This window comes from Festucalex cinctus, chromosome 8 (assembly GCF_051991245.1).
Source record: "Festucalex cinctus isolate MCC-2025b chromosome 8, RoL_Fcin_1.0, whole genome shotgun sequence".
NCBI lineage: Eukaryota > Metazoa > Chordata > Actinopteri > Syngnathiformes > Syngnathidae > Festucalex > Festucalex cinctus.
The window spans coordinates 24,633,844-24,657,852 of record NC_135418.1 but is presented as its reverse complement, the minus strand read 5'-3'; the positions used below and the strand labels follow the sequence as shown (position 1 = coordinate 24,657,852).

At 39.4% G+C, this 24,009-nt stretch overlaps 4 protein-coding genes across 4 annotated transcripts; 3 read left to right on the top strand and 1 right to left on the bottom strand.

Moving 5' to 3' along the window:
• The first annotated feature begins 24 nt into the window (after positions 1-24).
• On the top strand, positions 25-4,450 carry tnfrsf18 (tumor necrosis factor receptor superfamily, member 18). Its single transcript, XM_077530011.1, has 7 exons — positions 25-343; positions 451-585; positions 695-826; positions 2,210-2,291; positions 2,377-2,447; positions 2,543-2,653; positions 3,621-4,450. The coding sequence occupies exons 1-7, from the start codon at positions 208-210 to the stop codon at positions 3,716-3,718; spliced, it is 765 nt and encodes a 254-aa protein (XP_077386137.1). The 5' UTR covers positions 25-207; the 3' UTR covers positions 3,719-4,450.
• Positions 4,451-6,667: 2,217 nt separating this feature from the next.
• arl8ba (ADP-ribosylation factor-like 8Ba) lies at positions 6,668-11,182 on the top strand. Its single transcript, XM_077530435.1, has 7 exons — positions 6,668-7,196; positions 9,116-9,196; positions 9,306-9,379; positions 9,958-10,051; positions 10,134-10,201; positions 10,319-10,389; positions 10,486-11,182. The coding sequence occupies exons 1-7, from the start codon at positions 6,957-6,959 to the stop codon at positions 10,533-10,535; spliced, it is 678 nt and encodes a 225-aa protein (XP_077386561.1). The 5' UTR covers positions 6,668-6,956; the 3' UTR covers positions 10,536-11,182.
• Positions 11,183-11,948: 766 nt separating this feature from the next.
• On the top strand, positions 11,949-18,361 carry edem1 (ER degradation enhancer, mannosidase alpha-like 1). Its single transcript, XM_077530575.1, has 12 exons — positions 11,949-12,543; positions 13,171-13,243; positions 13,362-13,465; positions 14,764-14,935; positions 15,012-15,195; positions 15,523-15,697; positions 15,793-15,913; positions 15,998-16,168; positions 17,001-17,074; positions 17,146-17,242; positions 17,310-17,495; positions 17,632-18,361. Exons 1-12 carry the CDS (start codon positions 12,098-12,100, stop codon positions 17,719-17,721), a joined length of 1,893 nt encoding a protein of 630 aa, XP_077386701.1. The 5' UTR covers positions 11,949-12,097; the 3' UTR covers positions 17,722-18,361.
• Positions 18,362-18,910: 549 nt separating this feature from the next.
• Positions 18,911-23,279, bottom strand: gnat1 (guanine nucleotide binding protein (G protein), alpha transducing activity polypeptide 1). Its single transcript, XM_077530576.1, has 9 exons — positions 23,043-23,279; positions 21,752-21,794; positions 21,523-21,664; positions 21,280-21,437; positions 21,067-21,195; positions 20,188-20,317; positions 19,889-20,042; positions 19,569-19,774; positions 18,911-19,294 (listed from the first exon to the last, which is right to left on the bottom strand). Exons 1-8 carry the CDS (start codon positions 23,146-23,148, stop codon positions 19,584-19,586), a joined length of 1,053 nt encoding a protein of 350 aa, XP_077386702.1. The 5' UTR covers positions 23,149-23,279; the 3' UTR covers positions 18,911-19,294; positions 19,569-19,583.
• Between the last annotated feature and the right edge of the window lie 730 nt (positions 23,280-24,009).

Here is a 24,009-nt window from a genome sequence, read left to right as displayed (position 1 = left end):
CATTTGAAACTGAACAGACTAACCTGCTGGGTTTTTATTCACAAGTACACTGAGCAGTGATTCCCCCCTGCCCCTTTTCCTTTCATTATTTTTCTTCTGCTTTCACAGTCTGATGAATAATATTCATCACCTTCCTTATAGCAGGAAGCCTAGGCTCCTCCCACAGTCAGCATAAAAACTTTACGCATAAGAGGAGCGCTGTCAATTATGGTCTCTCGCCACCCCTTCTTAGCCGCTCTGTATGCTTTGTGCATTTGGATTGTCAAGTATGCAGCAGGTTCAAGCTGTTCTGATCCACGGACAACTGCTGTGAATGGGAGTTGCTGCAAAATGTGCCCTCCAGGTAAGATGGTAAAAAAAACAAAACAACTATAAATATTTTCTTCACAGATAACTTGATACCTTCAAAGTGAAGACGAGAGTCTGATCGAATCCATTTCTGATTCCAAGGACAATATTTGGAGGACTTCTGCACAAAAACAACAGAAACCGTCTGTCGGCCATGTCCAGACAAATTCTTCTCTGAACAATATAACGCCTTTAACAAATGTACGCCGTGTCAGTCGTGCCAAGGCGCTCACAGAGGTAAGAACTTATCGAGAAAGTGATGACAACCAATTTACGAAGAAAACCATGGCGCATGGGAGGAAGACAGATCTCACAGGATGTGGTTGGATTTATTGTCTCTGGACAGATTATGAAAAGAAATGTTCTCCAACCGCAAACGCAAAGTGTTCGTGTCGCCCCGGTTTCCTGTGTTCTGATGACGCGTGCTCAAAGTGTTTGGAAAATACATGTGATGTTGGCGAGATGGCAGTGAGGACAGGTAAGACTGATGTTTTGAGCTTTGGCCCATTTTGAAATTGTGAACCCAGATTAAATTAGGGGAGAGAGTCCAGACCCAGCAGGGGAAGTTGAAAGACCACAATGTAAAGACATTTTTTCAAAATATAGTTTGACCCCTTCCACACTTTAAACTCAACATTAATTTCCCTCTTTTTAAAAATCACTATATGAATATGAAATATGAAATAAACACCAATCACTAAAGGCATACTTTACTTATTTAGCCATTTTTTGGCAGTCAAACATGAATATTTTGCCTATAATAAATTTGATATTTTCATTATTTTTCATGTACAATTAGTACCTGTAAAAACACATTTTGCAACTTGCTGTCGACTGAAAATGACATCACAAGGGCTCAGGTAACCAATCACAGCTCAGCTTGTGAATGTCACATGACCAAACCTAGAAAACAGGTGAGCTTTGATTGGTTACCTGAGCCCTTGTGATGTCATTTTCAGTCAACAGCAAGTTGCAAAATGTGCTTTTAAAGGTACTAATTGTACGTGAAAAATAATGAAAGTATCAAATTAATTACAGACAAAATATTCACTTTTTATTGCTCTAAAGGGACTATTTTACTGTCACACATTATTAAAAAACAACCCCAAATGCCAGCGGATTTCGAGCATTTGAACTCATTTTTCGAAGCAAACAGAATAATGTTCTTTTGCTACATTAGGAAAAAAAAGTATGTTTCTACCTTATTCCGTTCTTTAGTAATCATCAATTGAAAATAGGTCAAAAATTGAAAAGAAACGATACATTTTCTCCACAACAGTGACTTTGATACTAATCTTTTTTTGTTCAGTGACGCTCCGTCAAAATAGGTTTAATGTTACAAAGGCTTTGATCATTCACGTCAGCCTTGAAAACGTTCTATTTCATCAGATTGTCATGTTTCATTGTAATTCGCAGCTCTAGTTAGGGGCCGAGCAGCTACCGTTGCCATCTGCTGGCCATAGTTAGTGGGTATTTTTGATTTCACAACTCATTGAGCCGGCTGTGCTGCACTTGGATGTTGCACTGAACACTGATATATAAAAAAAAAAAAAAAAAAGTAGTTGACGTTACTTAACGTTTATGGCTGCATACATCGTGATTTTATTAAACGTTATTAAACGTTTTTGGCGGTCAAAGAGTTAATAGTAATCAGGGGGGAAAATGCTTTTGTAATACACTTCAATGCAAAATTAAAATGAATCGGATTAGTCGATTAACTGATTGAACATTCGATAGATTAATCAAATCTAAAAATATTCGCTAGTGACCAAAAACCCGTAAAATACAACCGTTGATGGCAGAGGTGTGAAAGTTGAATCGTGATAAAGTGGGGGGTTCAATGTGTCAATGATCTGCTTAGGGCCAAAGCAGTTCAAGTGCCAGCCATGTCGTGATCATGAATATTTGGATGTAAAAATGAACAACTGCACGCCACGGACACAGTAAGAAAATCCACGACAAGCTATAATAATGATATACATATACATGACCGAATGGCAGTTAAGAAGTATGTTTCTTGGCCAACAGGTGCAGCTCGCAAGGACTTGTGGTGACCTTTCCAGGAAACAAAACACATGATGCACTTTGTGGCGTACGTGGTATGTAGATGTAAAATTCATCCAAATTTGGTCTTGGAACAACTACGTTTGCGATAATGCATTTTCAGCTGATATATGACTTGATTCCTCACCAGAAACAAATCCCCTGTTTGTGTACCTTGGCGTCGGATGTGCTGTGCTGGCTCTTGTTCTTCTTGTGATCTTGTCTCACGTCGGTAGAAATGTTGCAAAGAATTGTAGAGCAGGTAAGTTTATGGTCATTTTTAGTACATTAAAATGCTTGACCGTCCAAACCAACGTATGATATGTTAATTCATTTAGAAGCTTCCAACATTCCAACCCATTTTCACCACCTTAAAGAGAGACTTGACTCATTGAGCCATTTTCAGCAGTAAAAAAAAAAAGGTTAATATTTTGTCTATAAGTAATGTGCTAACTTAATTATTTTTCATGCACAATTAATACCTTTAAAAAGTATTTTTTTCTACTTGCTGTCAACTGATGATGACATGTGCTGAGGAAGTAGGTAACGACCAATCATGGCTCAGTTTGCTGACCAAACCCAGAAAACAGGTGAGCCATGATTGGCCGATACCTACTTCCTCAGCGCAGGTGATGTCATCATCAGTCAACAGCAAGTAGAAAAATTACTTTTTAAAGGTATTAACTGTACATGAAAAATAATGAAGTTACCACATTAATTAGAGACAAAATAATAACATTTTACTGCTGAAAATAGCTCAATGAGTCAAGTATCCCCTGATTTTTTTTTAAACTTAAGACACATTTAACATATTCAAACATCTTTATTGATGTTTTTTTTTCCTTGTAAAAAAAAAAAAAAAAAAAGTATTTGCACTTCAAAATGTTTTCTTTGTTCTTGTTTACTGCAAAAACTGATGTTCATATTTATGTACAGCACTTTGTACACAGCAATGCCTCTTCTTAAAGCGCTTTATAAATAAAGTCATCATCATCGATTTTCAACACCATTTCCAATTGTGAACATCTTAACTGATTCCCAGCGTCTTCACAAATGTTTAAAAATCTTTATTTGATTATTTTTCAATCTTAACCGACAATGCTGACTTGTATTGGAAGGGATGGAAAATGCTCAAAGTCGGCCAATTATCAGTATGTGTGTAACACATTTATTTAATACAATACATGAAGATCGAGTTTATCTATATTTCCCGCTTATGTTTGCTTCAGATCCTCACCTGTCCATCATGGAGGAGACCGGGCAGCAGCTCATGATCCAGACCGATTCCAAGACCAAACCCCAGGAAATAGTCACCACCTTGTCATAGCCATGACAAAAGCAGTATATTTAATTGGATTGGTTTGGGAACCACACAAATATCACATACCTCTAGTATAGTGACAATAGTCATGTAAATATTTTATACTATGCTTGTTTGTTTGTATGGACTTTTTGTTGTTTTATTCCACCAGCAGGAAAGCATGTTTTATCTGTACTATACTGTACTATGATTCTGTAAAAAAAACAAAAAACAAAAAAACATTGGAAATAAGCTGCAATTACTTTTTTGACAGGTTACTATTACTTGAAATTGATTTAAAAAAAAGTTCAGCAGCAAAAATGCAGTCTTTTATATTTTTGTTAGACCCTGACAGCAGAATGAGTAATGAAGCCCAACTAAGAAGACCACTTTTTTTTTTTTTTTAAACAACTTTACTCATGAAAATATACGACTTTAAACATGAATACATACTTTTCATCACTTCTGGGCATTGTGCTTGAATGTGTCTGATGAATGTATAATTATGAATGGGCACATGCTACGAACTATGCCCTCCAGGTGTTCTCTAAAAACGACTTGACACAAGTGTTAATTTCGTCAATGAAAACTATAAAAAAAAAATACTTTCGTCAACACACATTTTTCACTGGACTAAAACTAGACTAGACTCGACTAAAACCCTCATAAATAATAACTGTGACTAAATCAGTATGCATTTTCATTGACTAATGAAGCCGAGACGAAAATGTACTTCATTTAATAAAAACTGGACTAAAATCTATGGACATTTTATTTCGTGAACAAAAACGAGATGAAAACTATATGATTTTGTAAAATCTTGTCTCTGCTAGTCATGTGACACTGAGTGACACACCCTCTTTCAAATCTGCAGCTAGCTAGTGCTACATGCGCTAACACATGGGACAGACAGGAGATTAAAAAAGTTGTTGATTTTTAAAAAAAAAAAGGTTTTAAAAAAAGTTTATTTTTCAGAAGTACTTTGTAGTTATAACGCAACATTAATCCAACGGCTAGAATGTTCCAACAATAATCCGACCGCTAACTAATGCTGGCTAACTTACTAGCTCATAGCATGGAGCCATAATAGCCACTTATAGATATACTGCAATTGTGTGTGAATTTTTTTTTTTTTCATCAAAAAGATGAGAACATTTTATGTGAAATAGTTTTAGGTCCAAAATGTTCAACATAATCTGCTGGAAAAAAACCCGACAGGAGTTAAATGGTTGTCCTGACTAAAACTAAAATGTTGACAGTTTTTGTTGACTAAAACTAGAAATTATGTTAAATTATGTTTTCTTGGACTAAAATAAAGACTAAAATGCTAGATTCATAGTCGACTAAAAATGGACTAAATAAAAACGGGATGAGGTTGACGAACTATGATATATATACAAGTGTGATTGAAACTGGACTAAAATGGTGGATAAAATTAACACTGCTTGACACATGTTCTTTATAGGTAACTTGATGCCTTCAAAGTGAACACGAGTCTAGTTTAATCCATATCTGATTCAAAAGACAATATCTAGAGGACTTCTGCACAAAAACAACAGAAACCGTTTGCCGCCCATGTCCTGATAACTTCTTCTCTCAACACTATAATGTCTTTAAGAAATGTATGCGATGCCAATTGTGCCAAGGTACTCACTGAAGACCTGATCGTAAACAAAGCCCAATTTGATTATTAATTTGTGAAGAAAATAGTGCACAGAGTCAAGAAAGGTCTCAAAGGAAGTGGCTAGATTATTTTTTTTTTCTTTCAACGTAATACAAAGAAAAAATGTTCTCCAACCGCACGCGCAAAAGTGTTCGCGTGGCTCACCCTGGTTTCCTGTGTTCAAAAGATATGTGCTCGCTGTGTGGAACATACATGCGCTGCTGCTGGCGCGAAGGCGGTGAAGACAGGTAAGTGACCTTTTGCGCAAAAAGAAAAAAACAACATTTTTTTAAATGATGAAATGCAGTGAATCCTTATTCATATCAGGGATACATTTCAGACCCACCTGTGATTGAGGGAAGATGATCAAAAGAGACTTTTGGTTATTATTTTAGGACAAGGAAGGACAAATGTTCAGGCAGCAGCTGGTGTATGACATCCTTAACATCCTGAACACGTGCACCTGGTTGGCAGCAAGTGCTACATCTGTTTATCGTCACATGACAAACCACAGAGTTGGAGGTCCCAACTAGAAGTTTAGGAGTCGTTGACAGAAGTGTCAACAGTTACACTTACACGGTGGCTTGTTTGTGCCTTCTCACTGCCACGTTGACCCAAGCAAGATGTCGTATGGTTGGTAATCAATCTTGGCTATGGACAAGTTTTGGGGTTATCTGTATCCCAGATTTATGGGACACTAGATTATTTTTCTTAAAGACAAGTCCAAAACTGAACTACAGAATGTAAATTAGAATATATTTCTTTTTTTTTTTCACCCAATCTATCCAGGCTCGCTGAAATTAGCCTGTTTTGAGGAGGCAGTCCTATATCTCATTTAAGCATCGTTTGTATTTTAACTCATTGTCAGGACTCAAAAGTGTGGTGGTGGACCCAAATGCAGGAGGCGGACAAGTCAGGGAGGCAGAGGTGCGAAAATGGAGTAAATTTAATCAAACAAAACTAAAGTTGCAAACAGGGCTTGGTAACAAAGAATAACAAAATACCGAAGGGAAAAACAATACACGAGCAGACTTAACTATGGGAGCATGGACGTGGGGAAACAAGAACAATGAACCGACAAGAACTGAAACGAAAACCGATGACTTAAGTACACACACTAATTACACACGACGAGACACAGCTGGGCAAGACACAAGTGGAAGGGGGAGCTGATTGGTTGACACATGAGGAAGGGCAGGCAAACACAGGTGGACATGGCAAGGCTTAACGAGACTAGGGAAGACAAGAAAAGCAGAACATAAACATGACAAACTCAAAACCCAACAAAAACAAAGCAAAACCTACCCCAAACAGAACCAAAACATGACACTCATGGAGGCAGCACTTAATCAACAATCCACCAAACCGTAGTGTGCGTGCTTCAAAATGCACATGCTTCAAATTTAGGTCATTTCATGTGTAGTTTTTTCTCGTAAATACGCTTTTTTTTTTTAACTTGGCATTTAACTGATTATGTGCATTAATTTAGTTGGTAATCGTTTGAAATACGGGCTGGCCTGGTTCTGAAGCTTCGCCTTGGTGCTTCCTCCCTCCGCCTGTAGCGGCGCTAGCTCACCCCCTTTGCCCCAGACTGGTGATCACATGACGGGCTTGCTGCCTCCCACTTCTCCGCCCTCCTTCTCCTCCCGATCTGGAAAAGGCAGCCCAACCAAACATCTGACAGGGAGGGAAGAGGCGAAGCACCATCGACTTCCCAAGATGCTGGCGCTAATAAACCGGCTTCTAGACTGGTTCAAGTCTTTGTTTTGGAAGGAGGAGATGGAGCTGACCCTGGTCGGCCTTCAGTATTCGGGAAAAACGACCTTCGTTAACGTAATCGCCGTAAGTCTTCACCTGCTAGCTACGGCTAACTAGCCTAATGCTAATAGCATTAGCGCTAATGATGGGAGAACGATGACTAGGAAGATGGTCGTCGATTTAAATTGCTTTTCTGCAGGTCAAACATCATGTAATATTACGTCGATGCGGTCCAACCATCATTAAACTATATATTCATTTTTCAAGCATCTCATTGATTGTTAGCAGTTGAATGAGTTAGGCTTGTTAGCATGATCAGCTAAAGTGTTTGGCTTTTCAGTTTATGACGAGAACAGAGCTGTCGCCAGTAAACGTTGCAATTTTACGTTAAAAACGCGATTTTGACTTTATTACATGCAAATTACACACACAAAGTAAAAATAACATTCTGATGTTAAAATTGTACTTTTTGGTGATTAAATTCACTGTTATGCAAATTAATAATAATAAATTCCTTATTTTTGAGTATTTTATGCAACATTAAAATCGTAATTTTGAGTAGTTCATTTTCAAGAAAGTGGATTTTAAAATGGCACATTTTCAAGATTAAAGTCCCACAAGAATGAAGTTTTATTGTCACAATTTTTTTATATATATATTTTTAGATTAAAGTCAAAATATTACAAGAATTGAATCTAATATTTTGCAAAGCTGACAAAGGTGTAATATGTCATAATTGGGGATTAGTTGTATATTGTTGAGCAAAACATTTTATTTCTTTTAGGTAGAAGTTTTATGAGATCATAATATATAATTAAAAAAAAAACACGTTCAAGTTTAAAATGAGAAATTTTCAAAAAATATTCAGATAAAAAAAAAATAGAACTGTTACAATTTTGACATAGTTTTACATGAACGAAATCATATCTTTTGTGTTTTTAAAATTAAAGTCTGCATTTTACAAGTGTAGTCATATTTCTATAAGAAAAGATGTATTTCTATGAAAATAAAATAGGATGCGTTAATGCGTTTGTGACAAAGTTGTATTTTTATGAGATATTTTTTAGAAAAACACATTTTCAATATTGGGGTCAGAATTTTACATGAATAAAGTGTAAATACTTTTTGAGAAAAAGTTGTTTTTCAATAATTTTTTTAATATTAATCATATTTTCAAGTAATTTAATGAGAAATTCATACATTTTCAAGAATGAAATGGTAATACATGACACGAGAAAAACAAATAAATGTGTACGTATATTTTAATAATGCACACATAACCCCTTGTTGCTGAAGCTGAGATGCACCCACTTCCCTCTGTTGCAACTTTGTGATGGCTTAATCTTTCAATTATAATAGTAGCCATTTTAACAGTCATGCCCAGTTTGTAATCTGATGTGGAGCTACCGGTGTTTAATGTTAATTTAATTTATTATACTCATCACATTCCTGCAAGGGGAAATCCATTTCACATTGCTGTACATACACAAAATGACAAAGATGAGCACCTTTTTGTCCAAGTCATGTGAAATACGTCGTTGACCCTAAAATATTTGGTCAGATTGGGGTTCCGTTCCACCCCGCAAGCGCTTGTGGGACTTCCTCCAGTCATAAGACTGCTGCATTCAGTTCCACTTATCTGTGTCAGGTGACCACATGTAGTCATGTGCTGTTTGTGTGTGGTTGTAACGTGTGCCTGTACGAACACTAGATGTCGTGCTTACGCAGGATAAAATAATTAAATGGGCCATTTCTGTGATCACATCACAAAAGTGATATACAGTGCTTGAAAAATAGCAGTAACAAATGACAGCATTTTTTAAAAAGTTGTTCCAACACATTGTACAGGTTTTTTTTTTGTTGTAAAAAGGACACGCGCCATAGAAAATGGGTGGATGAATTTCATTTCACCCATAGTCAATGATAATTTAATTAATTTAACCCATAGGCAGTCAACAAAAGTAACAATTTTTCCTCCAATTTATCCATGTGTCTCCGTTTAGTCTGGCCATTTCAGCGAAGACATGATTCCCACAGTTGGCTTCAATATGAGAAAGGTCACCAAAGGAAATGTCACCATCAAGGTCGGTGTTTCCAGCTTTCTGGTTAAAAAAAACAAAACAATAAAAAAAAAAAATCTGTTGGTTTTACAAAGAGGAAGTCGTATAGAATGGTAACGCATTTTCTCTGCAGATCTGGGACATCGGAGGGCAGCCGCGGTTTCGGAGCATGTGGGAGCGCTACTGTCGGGGCGTAAATGCCATTGTGTAAGTACAGTACTTTGGGAGGTTACCCTGTGATACCCACTAATTTGTTTTTTTTTTTGCGCTAATACCCACTATTAATAGTCAACCAATATTTGGAGCCGATATAAATGGGAAAATAGCAATGTCAAAAAAAAAAAAAAAAAAAAATGCCATTGCCATTGAACTGCCATTAAGCATGTTTGTTAAAATAACTTTTCAAACATGAATATTTTGCCTATAATAAATTGTATATTCATTATTTTTCATGTACAATTAGTACCTTTTAAAAGCACATTTTGCAACTTGCTGTCGACTGAAAATGACATCACCAGGGCTCAGGTAACCAATCACAGCTCACCTGTTTTCGAGGTTTGGTTATGTGACATTCACAAGCTGAGCTGTGATTGGTTACCTGAGCCCTTGTGATGTCATTTTCAGTCGACAGCAAGTTGCAAATTGTGTTTTTAAAAAGGTACTAATTGTACATGAAAAATAATAAAAATATCAAATTTATTATAGGCAAAATATTCATGTTAGATTGATGCAAATGGCTCAGAAGCTGAAATGAACCGTACTGCTCCGTGGTGCTCATTTTCCAGATACATGGTGGACGCAGCAGACCGAGATAAAGTGGAGGCATCGAGGAACGAGCTTCACAATCTGTTAGACAAACCTCAGTTGCAAGGGATCCCCGTGAGTATTCCTTTTCACACCGGCCCCTTGTACTAAACCTTGACAACCTGTTCCGCTAATCGTTACTTGTCCGTCGCGGTAGGTTTTGGTTCTGGGGAACAAAAGAGACCTGCCCACCGCTTTAGATGAAAAGCAGCTTATCGAGAAAATGTAAGTTTATGACAGAGTTCTGCTCATACTTCACAATAAGAACAATCTGGTCTCGTACATGTTTTCAGCACTGTACATATGTTTATTTGTACAAATGAATCCTTTTTCCTTTTGTAGGAATCTGGCAGCCATTCAGGACAGGGAGATATGCTGCTACTCAGTTTCTTGCAAAGAAAAAGACAACATTGGTGAGTTGAGAAAAAAAAAAGTTCTGCCATTCAAAAAAAAAAAAAAAAAAAAAAAAGTGTAACCATCCAGAATGTTTGTTTTTTGTGTGTGTTCAGATATTACCCTTCAGTGGCTCATTCAGCACTCAAAGTCCCGGAGGAGCTGAAAGCAATGAGGAGGAGATGTTGCCAGCTGTTTGCCATGTTACCGTCATGCCACGTCGGACGTGTCCTTAACTCGTCAGATGCACTCTTCTGCTCTTTTTTTTCTTTTTCCATTTGTACCACAAACACTTTGGGAATGCACTACCCTGAAATGTAATCCTGATACCAAATGAATGACATGTAATTGGCATTATTTGTTCTGTAAATTTATACGATGTGAATTATGATGTTTTGGTTTAAATGGTAAAGCAGCCTTTTATTGTTTTTTTTTTGTTTTCAGATCTGTTTTTCCCTCCATGTATATTATTGTGATAATTAAGCAGCCAATCAGGTCTGTACAAATCATATCCCGCTTGTATGATTTTTAATAGCAATTGCGCGTATGAGTATGTGATTCTATTTAAAGTCTGAATGATCCAAAAGGACGTCTGCTGCAGGGTTGTGTTGTGTATACTGTACTCTGCTTTGTAAAAAGTAAGCCCCCTAGCGATCCCTTTTGCACCGTGAGAGCGGCAACATTTGAAGTGCCTTGCGCAAATGTCTCATCTGCAGCAACGCGGCATGCGAGGTATGTGCCAAGGGGGGATTCAAGACACCAATTACTTCAATGTATTCAATTAAAGGCTTGCTGTTTAATATGTGAACTAAACTGCGTTTTGGTGTCAAAAGTGTGGTATGTTAACTTGGCCTCAGACGGCCCACTACGTTGTTTAATTTGGCCTGCGCTTTTGCAATACCAGGAGCCTTGTATGTAATATTTCTTGCAATAATTTAGACCCTCCTTCACACTCTTACAAAATAAAATAAATGGAAAAAAAATACAATTTGTTAGTGAAAATATATTGTATTTTATAATCTGCTTATCTCATTCTTGATTAATGTATGTTTAAATAAAAGTAGTTAATGAAATGTAGCCTACATACGGTTTATTTTCTAAGTGCTGATAGGTACGGAAAAGAGGATGAATGGGTTTATTAATGGTACAACCCTATGCCATACACGGTGGATTTTTTTTTGCCGTCGACAGAAAAACGCTGCAGCTTACTTGTGGCAACGTAAGATGGCCGCCGCGTGGTTTACTGGCTTCACTTTTGACAGCGAGTTAAGCGGCATTGTTATTCATATATACGAGTCCGTGTATGGACAGCACTAAAAAAAATTCTATGTTATAACAAAAAGTTTTTAAGTTAGATTTTTAAAATTGATTCAAACGCCCAAGAATCCCCGGATGTAAATGAAAGCGACGTGTTATCTGTCACGCATTTGATTCCCATTGGCTCGCATGTTAACGTCAACAGTGTCGCAAACACCACCCCATAATTGACAGCTGTTTCGACAAATCATTTCAAGAAAGTGTTTTGACGTCATACCATGAAATCCAATCACAAGCCCGGATCTTGGGAGGGGCTGGTTTGTTGACAGGAATCGTGTGTTTCAGGGCACTGTCACTTCTTCTGGGACTTCCGCTGCTGTGTTAAAAGTAGAGCCCGAGACATTGTTTTGGTTTACTTCGCGCAGGTGTACGCACCCAAATTATGCGTTTTAACAGCGAGCCAGAGTAAAGATGCAATGGCGGTCGTTAGTAGTCTGTGTGGTCGTGCTGAGGCTGTCTGTCAGCTTGTGGCTCGCCTTCGGACTCGGAGCGTATGTTAGCTTGGGCACCAGCCACTCCGACAGCGGCGGCGCAGAGGAGCCCTCGACCGGGGAGAGGAAAAGCGGCGACTCGTGGTCCCAGCGGACAAACGGCTACGAACATGATGAGACCACCGGGACTTGTGCCAAGGTGGCGGGAGAGTCTCCGAAGAGGTCCTACCTGAGCTTCTTCGACGGCAATAAGGACGATTACGTCCGCAGATACAGCACCTTCCCGGGCACGCTGAAAGACACCATGAAGGAGAAGGCCAGAGAAATGTTCTACTTCGGTTATGACAACTACATGAAATATGCGTTCCCCAAAGACGAGCTCAACCCAATTGACTGCGAGGGGAGAGGTCCTGACGTCCACAACCCGTGAGTTGACATTACGTGGCTCGGTACCATCAGTTCCAGGCGTCATTTTGGGGTGGCACACAACGCTAAATATGTATATACCGGTAATTGGTATCTATACAATTGAGGAATAATAAAGGCCCCTACACGTTCTGACTTAACATTGTAATTACCAAATACACATAAACCAAATAAAGTAACAATACGAGCTTTAAGTAGGATTCATATATATATATATTTTTTTTTAGTAGAATATACAAAATACAATGAAGTGCTATTACAAGTACAATTGCTGGTGTAAAACCAACATACCCAAAATGAAAGACACATACATAGTGAAGGCAACGAAACCAAAAGTAAGAGAACAAATTATTTTTACATTTTGAGAAGTAGAGACATAAGTTCATTGCATTTTGCATCCTTTTCATTTTTTAACATTTTTGATAGCCAACTGAAAAATTATACTCGGATTAAATATTTCTACCACATTCCAAAAACATGCATGGTCGCCCTATTCTCTCTCAAAAGTCAGCAAGGATAGCTTCAGGTCACCCGCGACTCAAATGAGTGGAAGTTGTTTGAGAAAAATGGATGAATGGACATTTCAAGTTTAATCCATGTTTATGACTATTATATTTTGAATTACAGCTCTAACATCAACATCAATGATGTCCTGGGAAACTACTCGCTAACACTCATTGATGTCTTAGACACGCTACTGGTATGTCATTCATCTGTTCTCTCAGTACACAGTCCAGACAGAAGTGTCTGGAGTGTTTTTCATTTCCTTTTTGGAATTTGATTGTTGCCACATATCTCATTCAGAATCCCTTCCTCAGGTGCTTGGAAATGTCACAGAGTTCCAGCGGGCCGTCGAGCTGGTTATCGACACCGTGTCTTTTGACAAGGACTCAACGGTGCAGGTTTTTGAGGCCAACATCAGGTACCCGCTGCAAAACGGCAAGCACACAAATAAATATTTTGTTTCATGAATACCTCAAGTTTATGTTTATATCAGGGGTGTCAAACATAAGGCCCGGGGGCCGGATCAGGCCCGCAATGGGGTTTAATCCGGCCCGTGAGATGGTTGTATAAAGTGTAATAAATAAATAAATGTAGGCCCAATTAATCAGCCGGCCACAATCAAAGCTTATAAATTCATAATTACACAAGTAAGTCTCAGTTGAGCAATGCAACTTGAACATGGAATTGCTCTGAATGTCGTTATTTTAAGCACAATTTAAAGTTAGTTTGTTTAAAAAATAAAAACATGATTCAAACACAAACGTGCTGAATAAGACACACATTCAACTACACATATGACAAGTATTAGCGTCCGTATAACTTCAGTAACGGCACCCGGCACACAATCAGTGAACAATATAGAGGTTTATGCAAAAACTTTTTGGGACAATATTTGTACAGATGCGCCCCACAATTTAGGGCTGGCCCACAAATAGCGAAACTCTGCATGTAATTGACGGCAATGTTTTAAAAATTCTGTACAATTTTACCGATCCGGCCCACTTGCGAATATATTTTTCTCCATGTGGCCCCTGAGCTAATATGAGTTTGACACCCCTGGTTTATATACTACCGATATCTTTTGCAGTGGTATTATTTGATACAGTTGGGGCAATCTGCAACACAACATAATTTTTATACCCTCCATTCTGACCAAACTGGCTTCATCAAAAATAACCTGTCACAAAGTCAGTCAAACCAAAGAATAGCTGATCATTAGACACACACATAAAAAAAAACAAAAAACATATGAGGAAGTAAACTAGCCCTTCCTGTTCAACACACATAAATTTGGTTTCAGTGCGCCATTCTTCCATTGGATCACTATTCTTTGCACTTGGAGGTCACAATAGTCACGCATGGGATCACCTCACCAAATTCACACTTAAACAGGGAATGAGACAAGGATTCCCACTCTCACCATCACTATTTGCTATTTTTAAGGAACCACTTGCAGCAGCAATACGACAAAACAGTCAAGTCAAAAGAAACCGATTAGCCAATATACAACATGAGCTTACTATGCAAACAATCTACAGTACTTTTATACACACAGAACCACTCTGCATCATGAATGCGTGAAAAATTTGACATTATTAACAATTTCTCCGTAATATCTCACTACTCAATAAACTGGAACAAATAATGTATTTTACCATTATCTGTCCAAAATAACTCCAAATCGTTAATGTAAAATATTTGTCTCGTTTGATGAAGGATATTAGGCAGTCTCATCTCCGCTCATATTCTGCTCACGGACTCCAAGCATCCATTCGGAAGGGTGAGCTTTGATGGCTATGACAATCAACTGCTGAACTTGGCTCACGACCTGGCCGTCCGCCTCCTGCCCGCCTTTGAGAACACAAGCACGGGCATTCCCTACCCGAGGGTGCGTTCCACACAACTCAGGCCTTCACATTCACTCTTCTTTATTTCTCATGAGTTTACTTTTTTTTTTAATTCAGGTAAATCTAAAAACCGGAGTGCCGTCCGGCAGTATTAACGAGACGTGTACTGCGGGTGCTGGATCTCTGCTGGTGGAGTTTGGAATTCTCAGCCGCTTGACGGGAGATTCCACGTTTGAGTCTGTGGCTCGACGAGCTGTCAGAGCACTCTGGAAGCTCCGGAACAGCGAAACTGGTCTGCTAGGTACAGTACAGCGTTCATCAAAACGATTTTTGAGGCATTTCACCTCACCCAATCGGTTTCCAGGTTCATTCTAGGGGGTATGTTCAATAGAATAGGAGGGAAAAAATATACCAGGGGTATGTAAAAAAACAAAAAAACAAAGCTTATATTCATGGATAAAAAATGGCATTTTCACTAAGTTTGCAGAAAATATTTTGCTACATCCTTTGCATGGGAGAACAGTAGTAAATTTTAAAGATAAAAAAAAAAATGTATACGATTTCTTACGGGGTTTTATTTTGCGTTACACATACTGACTTGTCCCATTCTCATTCATTTGCCTGTCAGGCAACATCGTCAACATCCAAACGGGCCACTGGGTGGGCAAGCAGAGCGGACTGGGCGCCGGTATGGACTCCTTCTACGAGTACCTGCTCAAGTCGTACATCCTGTTCGGCGAGAGGGAGGACTACGCCATGTTCCAGGCCGCGTATGCGAGCATCCAGAACCACCTGAGACGAGGGTGAGGGACCCCCGTGGAAAACTGAGTTGAAATGCTCTCGTCTTGTCATTTGCCTGGTTATCCATCTTACAAGCCCGTTCTTTACATTCCCATAGGCGAGAGTCGTGCAACGAAGGAGAAGGCGACCCGCCCATCTACGTCAATGTGAACATGATGAGTGGCGAGATCATGAACACGTGGATAGACTCCCTGCAGGCTTTCTTTCCTGGGCTGCAGGTCAGCGTGTGGGTGCACAAAAGCACTTTGAACAGTTGTGATACAAGTCTAAAGAAAACTATTTTGGATGCACTGTTTTTTTAGGTGCTAAATGGTGATGTGGAAAACGCCATTTGCCTCCACGCCTTCTACTATGCCATTTGGAAGCGCTTCGGGGCTTTACCAGAGAGGTACAACTGGCAGCGGCAGGCTCCCGACGTCCTTTTTTACCCGCTCAGACCTGAGCTGGTGGAATCCACCTATTTGCTCTACCAGGTGACCCACCGTCACCTACCTGACATGCAGTATATTGAAAAAAATTGCAATTTAATAGTGATATATTTATATTTATTTACTTTTTAATTACAACCATTTATATATTTGTAAAAAAAAAAACATGTTACTATATATTTGTATTTAACTCATTCACTGCCATTGACGGAAAAAGACGTCAAATGATGCATTTTTTTTTCTGGTCTGGCAATGAATGTGTTAATAAATAACTTAAAAAAAAAAATCAAAGTGGACCTTGCAGCTTTCTATTTTTCTGTATGTGGCCCTCAGAGGAAAAAGTTTGGACACCCCTGCTGTACATTATATCAACAATTTATAATTGATTCATTGATTTTTACCATGTTTAACTCATTCACTGCCATTGACGGAAAAAGATGTCAAATGATGCAATTTTTTGCTGGTCTGGCAATGAATGTGTTAAAAAAGAATACATATACAGTGTTGTGTTCCCTCGCTATAATGTGGTTCACCTTTCACAATCTTGCTGTTTCGCAGATTTTTATTCTATTTTTTAATTAATTAGAACTCAGTTACTGGGTTGTTGATCATTGTTTTCCAAATGAAAAGCAAATTTTATTTGTTTTTATTCATCACATATAATCAATCAACTTTCATGGAGGATAACAAAAATCAAAGAATATGTATTTGTTGAGAAGCTGGAATTTGAGCATTTTGAATTCACAAAAGTGTCTCAATGATTCGTGGATTATCAAAAATAATTGTCGCATAAGTTGATAATTGATCAGTTATTGATTAATTGTTGCACCTCCAACCAATTGTATTTAATGTGATGATGCCTTATTTGCTTTTACAGGCGACCAAAAATCCTTTCTACTTGCACGTTGGAATGGACATTCTTCAGAGCCTTGAGAACAATACCAAAGTCAGGTGTGTGCAGTGCAGTTGTTCCCCACTCATTCATTTTCTCCATATTGGTGATATTGATGCGTGATTTGCAGATGCGGCTACGCTACCCTCCATCACGTTGTGCACAAATCCAAAGAAGATCGCATGGAGAGCTTCTTCCTCAGCGAGACCTGCAAATACCTTTATCTGGTACGAGCTGACATTGACAATTTCACGATTGAAAACAAACAGTTTAATGCTTTTATTTGAACTGCAGCTGTTCGACGAGGACAACCCGCTTCACAAATCAGGTAACAAGTACATCTTCACCACCGAGGGTCACGTGATGCCCGTCGACAAGCGTTTCCGCGAGAAAGGATGGAGCGGCAAGTGCCTGCGTGAAGACGACGCGCTGTTGCAGACGACGACGACGACTGAGCAGCCGGCCCGGAACACCAGCAACGTAAGGATCGCCATCGTGTTTGTTGCTGTTTTTTTGTGTGTGGTCATATTCTCCTTCTGGATGATGACAATTTTTCATAAAACATTGTACAGTATATATCAGCGCTAATCGTGTCTTGGTCCTTCTTACACAACAGTGCATCCGGATCCCCGATTCGCGGCGCTACACGCTGCCCCTGAAGAGCGTCTACATGAGGCAGATCGATCAAATGGTAGGGCTGCTCTGAGTCTTGTTTGCTCGGGTGCTCTATGACTACCACGTGAACGGAGATCTTTCTGCTGGACCATGACTTTAAAATTTCCACAGTTGAGATCTGTCAGCCAATTTGGAGTGTTGAGAGAGTGTCTGTGTGCGTGTGCCTGAGCATGCGTGTGTATTAGAGAAGGAAAAAAACAGCTCTTCTAACACCACATGAAGCATTTCAGTGCCTGTTCGTACTTTCCCACAAGGGCTGTATTCCCGTTTTTAAATTGTGCCTGATGATTATGTTGTCGATTCTTGCTTTTCATTTCTTGGATGTAATAATGTACAGAATCACATGCAAACATGTTGACCACTCTTTTTAAAAGTGCCTTCAGTCAGTTTGTGTTCACGTGAGTCCATGTACAGATGTTTACAACTACTAATTCAAGCCATTTATTTTTATGTCAACGTTTTCTTACATGCTGTTCTTCCTGATTTATGAGGAGTATTGTAATTGCTTCATATCTGCTACAATTGTCTCAGGGTTTAAGGAAAAACAAATAATGAACAATCTCACAAAATAGCGTTTTGCCTGTAAGGCCATAAGGTATTTTTTTTTCTTTTTAAGTGGCACAATTTTATGTGTTTATTTGCTGATTAAACTTTCTGCACAGGAACCAGAGCACATTTGAGTGTGTATCTGTTCAAATGTGAAAAGAGGACTTTGGCGTCAAACCCTAATTTGAAACACGACTTAGACTTGAAAGCCTCAAGGTCTAGATACACCAATCCGACGTCGGCCAAATGTGAAGGCGTCGGAAAAAAATGACGTAAATACACACCGCACCGACCCCGACTATTACTAGTAATTCCCCTCCCCTAAAGGCAACCGGAAACCTCTTTACGGGGGCGGGATATAAAAAAAAACGTAAATAATGCATACCGGTTTCTTTTTATCTCACAATGTCCTCTCACGTGACCGAAACTCTCCGGCTTTTCGTATATAAAAGTAAATCCTACCTGCTATATGCAGTCACGTCCCCATGTCCTGCCATAGTTTGGCTTTCATACCGGCAAACCTTTTAACGGTACAATGTATTTGCCTAATGGTCCCTCCCAGCCCTGACAAAATACCATTCGTGGGTCAGAAGAATGTTTAACAGCTATTCCACCATACCTTTTATTTTTTTAATACTTTCTCATAAAAAAATATAAATCAAAGATGCAAAGTCTGTTGTCTATAGAAGCTTTAATAGTGGAGTCTGCCTTTACGCAGTAATGCCTGCATGGGACTGTTCAGCACTCGACCGTGTCGCAGACTTTTGCTTTTAAATTTAAAATAATTCAATCTTACGAAGGAAAATCTATGACATGGTCATACAAAGCCATTATAAGTCTAACAGAGGTTGAAGTGCAAATCCTGTATGTGCATAGCCTCCCAAGTTAGCTCCACTAGAACAAACAACACAAAAAAAACCAATTGGAGGGAATACCGATGGTTAACAGTTCTTGGTCAGTCCACAGAAGTCAAAGCTACGACTTCTTACACGTTTTGAGGGGACGGTTTGCTGCCCTTGGTTGATGTCAGGGTCCGCAGAGAGGATTATGACACAATTCTGCAATAACAACAAAAAAAATTCAGAGGTTAGCTGCGAAAATAGGCTATAAAATCTGGTGAAACTTAAGGCCTAACCCATGCTTGAAACCCTAACCCTGACTTGAAACATTGACTTCAAACCCCAATTCAGATCACCAACCTTGCTGTAAAACCCAAATTTCAAACAAACCCTAAACTGGCTTCCAGTTCCCTTGCCCGAAAACCTAAGCCAAGTTTCAAAGATACTTCAAAATCGTACCCAAATCCCATTTTGAATCCCTGATTGGACTCACTTGTATGAAAATCCTTCAGAAGAGGCCGCAGTCTTTCAGGTTCTCTTTGATGATGATGTCGGTGACAGCGTCAAACACAAACTTGACGTTTTCCGTGTCAGTGGCGCAGGTCATGTGTGAGTAGATCTCCTTGACATCCCGGCGCATGTTCAGGTCCAGGAACTGCACTTTGATGTAGTTACCGGCATCCTCGTAGGTGTTGGGACCTCAAGGAGACGACACGGAAGTAAGATATGATTGCTGGTTGTCATATGTACTCAGATACCTGACAAATCTACTTAAATACAGTAAGTATTTGTACTTGGTTTCTAATGCCTCACCGTCATAGTCGGGGAAGCACATGCTGAGATGAGCCTTCTTGATCTTCTCCAAGAACACGTCCTTCTTGTTCAAGAAGAGGACGATGGAGGTGGTGGCGAAGTAGCGATGGTTACAAATGCTATTGAACAGGTGCAGGCTCTCGTGCATTCGGTTCTGTGGAGAAAAGAGACTGCCTTGGCCGAAGTCTAAGCCCTGCAGAGTTCTCTTCTGTTTAATGACTTTTATTTTAGAATAAAAGAAAATATTCAAATTTAGCAGTATCCTGCTTCCTTGTCCTCGCAATGTCCAAGCATCTCACCACTTCGTCATCCTCCACCAGCACCATATCGTAGGCGCTCAAAGCGGCGATAAAGATGATGCAGGTGACCCCTTCGAAGCAGTGAATCCACTTCTTCCTCTCCGACCTCTGGCCGCCCACGTCGAACATCCTGTGTAGAAGCCAAAAACTAAGAAGAATAGTACTTCTGACCAAGGATATTTACATTATATTGCTACCAAATGTGTTTGTCATATTGGATGTGGCAGATAGTATTGAAAGAATGTTCAGGTCCCAAAGGAAGGGCCTAGTCTAGAGAAAAGGGTCTAGTTTGCAGGGAAGGTTCTATTCTCAAGAAGGTGGTCCAGGAAGGTACTAGTCACAGAGAAAGTTCCAGTCCTGAGAGAATGGTCTAGGCTTGAGAAACGGCACTATTCCCCAGAGAAAGTTTTAGTATCAAGAGAAGGTTGTAGTCCAGAATATATTAGTCCTGGGAGAAGGTTCTAGTCTTAAGAGAAAGGTTTCGCCTCCGGAAAATGTTTGAGTCCTCCTGGGAGAAGGTTCTAGTCTTGAGTGGTTTTAATCCCCAGAAAAGGTCCTGGGAGAGAAGTCTTGAGAGAAGAGTCTTGTTCCCAGAGAAAGTTATATTCTCCGGAGAAGGTACTCGTCACAAATGAAGGTTCTCGTCTTGAGAGAAGGTTGTAGTCCCCAGAGAGGGTTCTACTACCAAGAGAAGGTTGTAGTCCAGAAAGTGGGTTTGAATCACAAGAGAAGGTTCTTGTACCAAGTGAGTTTGTTCCCTGGGAAGGTTCTAATCCCTAGAAAGTAGTCCAGAGAGAAGTCTTCAATTCAAAGAGACATGGTTGTTTACTGAATACGATGTCTACGCTATTGACACTCTCGTGTGTTCCTTTCTCTCACCTGAAATTGAGATCTTTGAAGGAGAACTGGGTCTCAATGATGCCGGTGGTTTTCACCCTGGATCGAAGCACATCCTGCTCAGTGGGCACGTAACCCGGTTGGATCAGACGTTCCAAGTCATTCAAGTAGCTAAGAGAGAAAGAGATGGGAAGGAGCTCATAGTCTGTTTTTTTTTTTCTTTTTACAACTTTTAGCTTAGATTCGGTTCCTTACTATCCGGCCGAGTCGTTGAGCTGGTACTCTGAGGCTCGGTCAAAGCTTGCCTGGATGCCCGAGTCCTTCCACAGGCGCAGGATGATATCAGACAACTCCTTGGGCATGGATCCCTCCTCAATGGTATCCGCCAGATGCATCAGTTTCCTGGCGTCGTCCTGTAATGAAAAACCAACCAAAAGAAAACGGGGTCAAACACAACGGAACACACTCGCAATGCGGTACGTTGCAACTTTCTACCACCTGCTGATCTGGGTGGCCATAGTTGATGCTGAACGTGGTCATAGCTTTCACGATGGCCATGATAGACTGCAGGGTGTTGCTGTAGATGATAGAGATGAACTCCAGGCACTCTTCAAGAGAGTAGCCATCTTGGTGGATAATTCTGTAGATTTAAAAAAAAAAAAAAAAAAAGTGATGGTTCTGTCTGATTACGATTTCTACCATGTGGAAAAAGGGAAATTATTCTTACTTCATCTGTTTGACAATTGTACTTTTTCCTGATTCGCCAGCACCTAGACGACACAAACATAATTACTGTCAAGACAAATGCTTCATATATACTGTATTACTATGGAGGGAATAATGATGAGCTCATGGTATTCATATGGAGGATGCTGATGGCTCTTAATGCTTCTTATAGCACATCTTAATCTGCTCCCAAGCTGATGTCAGGACAAACCTACTGCTCGTGTCCCTGACCTACATCGTCATGACGATCACACCGGCTGTCATACAATGGAAGGATTCCAATATGAATGTCTTTCTGTGAGGCGGTAGAACCGCGTGATTACGTCAGAGTTGACGTGTTAATATGTAGTTCATTTGGTAAAACAAAAAAATGTTGAAAGTAAATGTAATTTACTGTTATTGAGCTGAATTAGTTAATGAGAGAATATTAAATAGAAATGCTTTATTGGACCCAAAAAAGGGGGAAAAATATGCATGAACTTAATATTTTTAAACAATTTAATTACTTTAACATTTTAAATAAACAATTGATTGTTTGTATGTATGTATGTATGCATGCATGCATGTATTTGTTTTTTATTAATACTTGGAAAGTAAAAGATTTTAAGGTCAGAAAATTAATTTACTTTTTTGAGTAACAATATGATTTATAACTTTTTGTTCTTTTTTTTTGTTCTTTTTTTTTTACGGAATTTGCAATTTTTATGTACAGTCAACAATTGACTTTATTAAATTTGTTTCAATTAATACATTTTTCTAAATATTTTTTTATGATTACTTTTTTTAACAGTGGATTTTTGACTTTTTTGTTTTATTTTATCTTTTATAAAGATTTCCCCTTTAAATACTAATGTATACAGTTGGTTAATTTTTTTGTATTTTTACTTACATGATTTGAATGGTTAAACATTTTCTTTTCCATATTAAAAATACCGTTTTTTTTTTATTTTTATTTTTTATTACCTATTTCTGTATATTGTATAAAGTTTATTTTTTTTCATTTTTACCCCTCTTATTTTACATGTAAAAGTAACTTGACAATATAATAGATACCACTAATTACATCATGTTTGTCATGTTCATCATCAGCTGTCTGCTGATTGGCTGACAAAATGTACCTGGTTCACCTGTCTTATACTGAGGCATCCATTTTGAAATAACTCATTCATTCATCATCTGTAAGCAGGCCTCATAAATGATAACTGTTCCCAGCGCCGCTCCAGGGCCTTCACTTCACTTCACTTCACTTCACTTCAGTACATCCAAGCCGAGCGAGCGCTTGTCGACTTTACCGAGCAGCAGCAACTTGACGGTCCTGGCGTCCTTGTCGGCGTCCTCCTTCAGCTTCTTCTCCAGCTCCCTGGAGCGCTTCTCTTCGGCACTCGCTCCCGCCCCCATGCTAGCTGGTCCCGGCTCGGGCCCCTCTCTGCCAAAGCCAAAAAAAAGCGCTCAGGAGAACAACCGAGGTGCAGATCGGCCCTCTGGTCTGACTCGGCACCCGTAAACAACCTTGGGAACATTTTCTTTCACAGTTTAGGAGAGGATTACAGGCGTCCTCTCGGCCCACCTGACGGGGAAGCCGGCCAATGAGGAGCAAGGACAGGAGTGGGTGAGGGTGAGGGTGTGTGTGTGTGGGGGGGTGAGGGTCCGTAGGTGAACCAGACGGAGAGTCTTGAGGGGTACTTTGCTGCGCTCAGCGGAAGATCAGCATCGGCTCAAGTGCTTATCTGCGCACAGTCGCTCGCATGTGGACGGCATGATGGAGACGAGGTTAGCATGGCCGCCTCACCCTTCGAATGTTCTGAGTTTGAATCCCGGCTCGAGCCTGAAAACCAAAGCCTGGATCAAAGCACTAACCTTTGCTTCAAACTCCGATTTCAAACCCTAAATCTTGTCTTAAAACCCTGATTTTAAGCTCTAAACCAGGCCTGAGATCCCAAATTGAAACCCGAGTTGTGTCTTGAAGTCGAATTTCAAACTTCATCGCTGTCTTCAAACCCAAATCTGAAACACTAACCTTTGTTTGATGCCCAACTTTGGAACCCCCATTTTTGAAAACCTAACCCAGACTTGAAAGCCAAACGCTAACGAACGTGTCTATCCCTAATTGTAAAATTCTAACCTTTGCTAATTGCCTTAATTTAAATGTTGCACCGCCTTTCCCAGGTCCATACAGGTTGGGCCTTTTTTTTTTTTTTTTTTTTTCTTCCTCATATCTCGCGCATTCCATCTAAGAAACCCGGTGCGCTAACAAGCGAA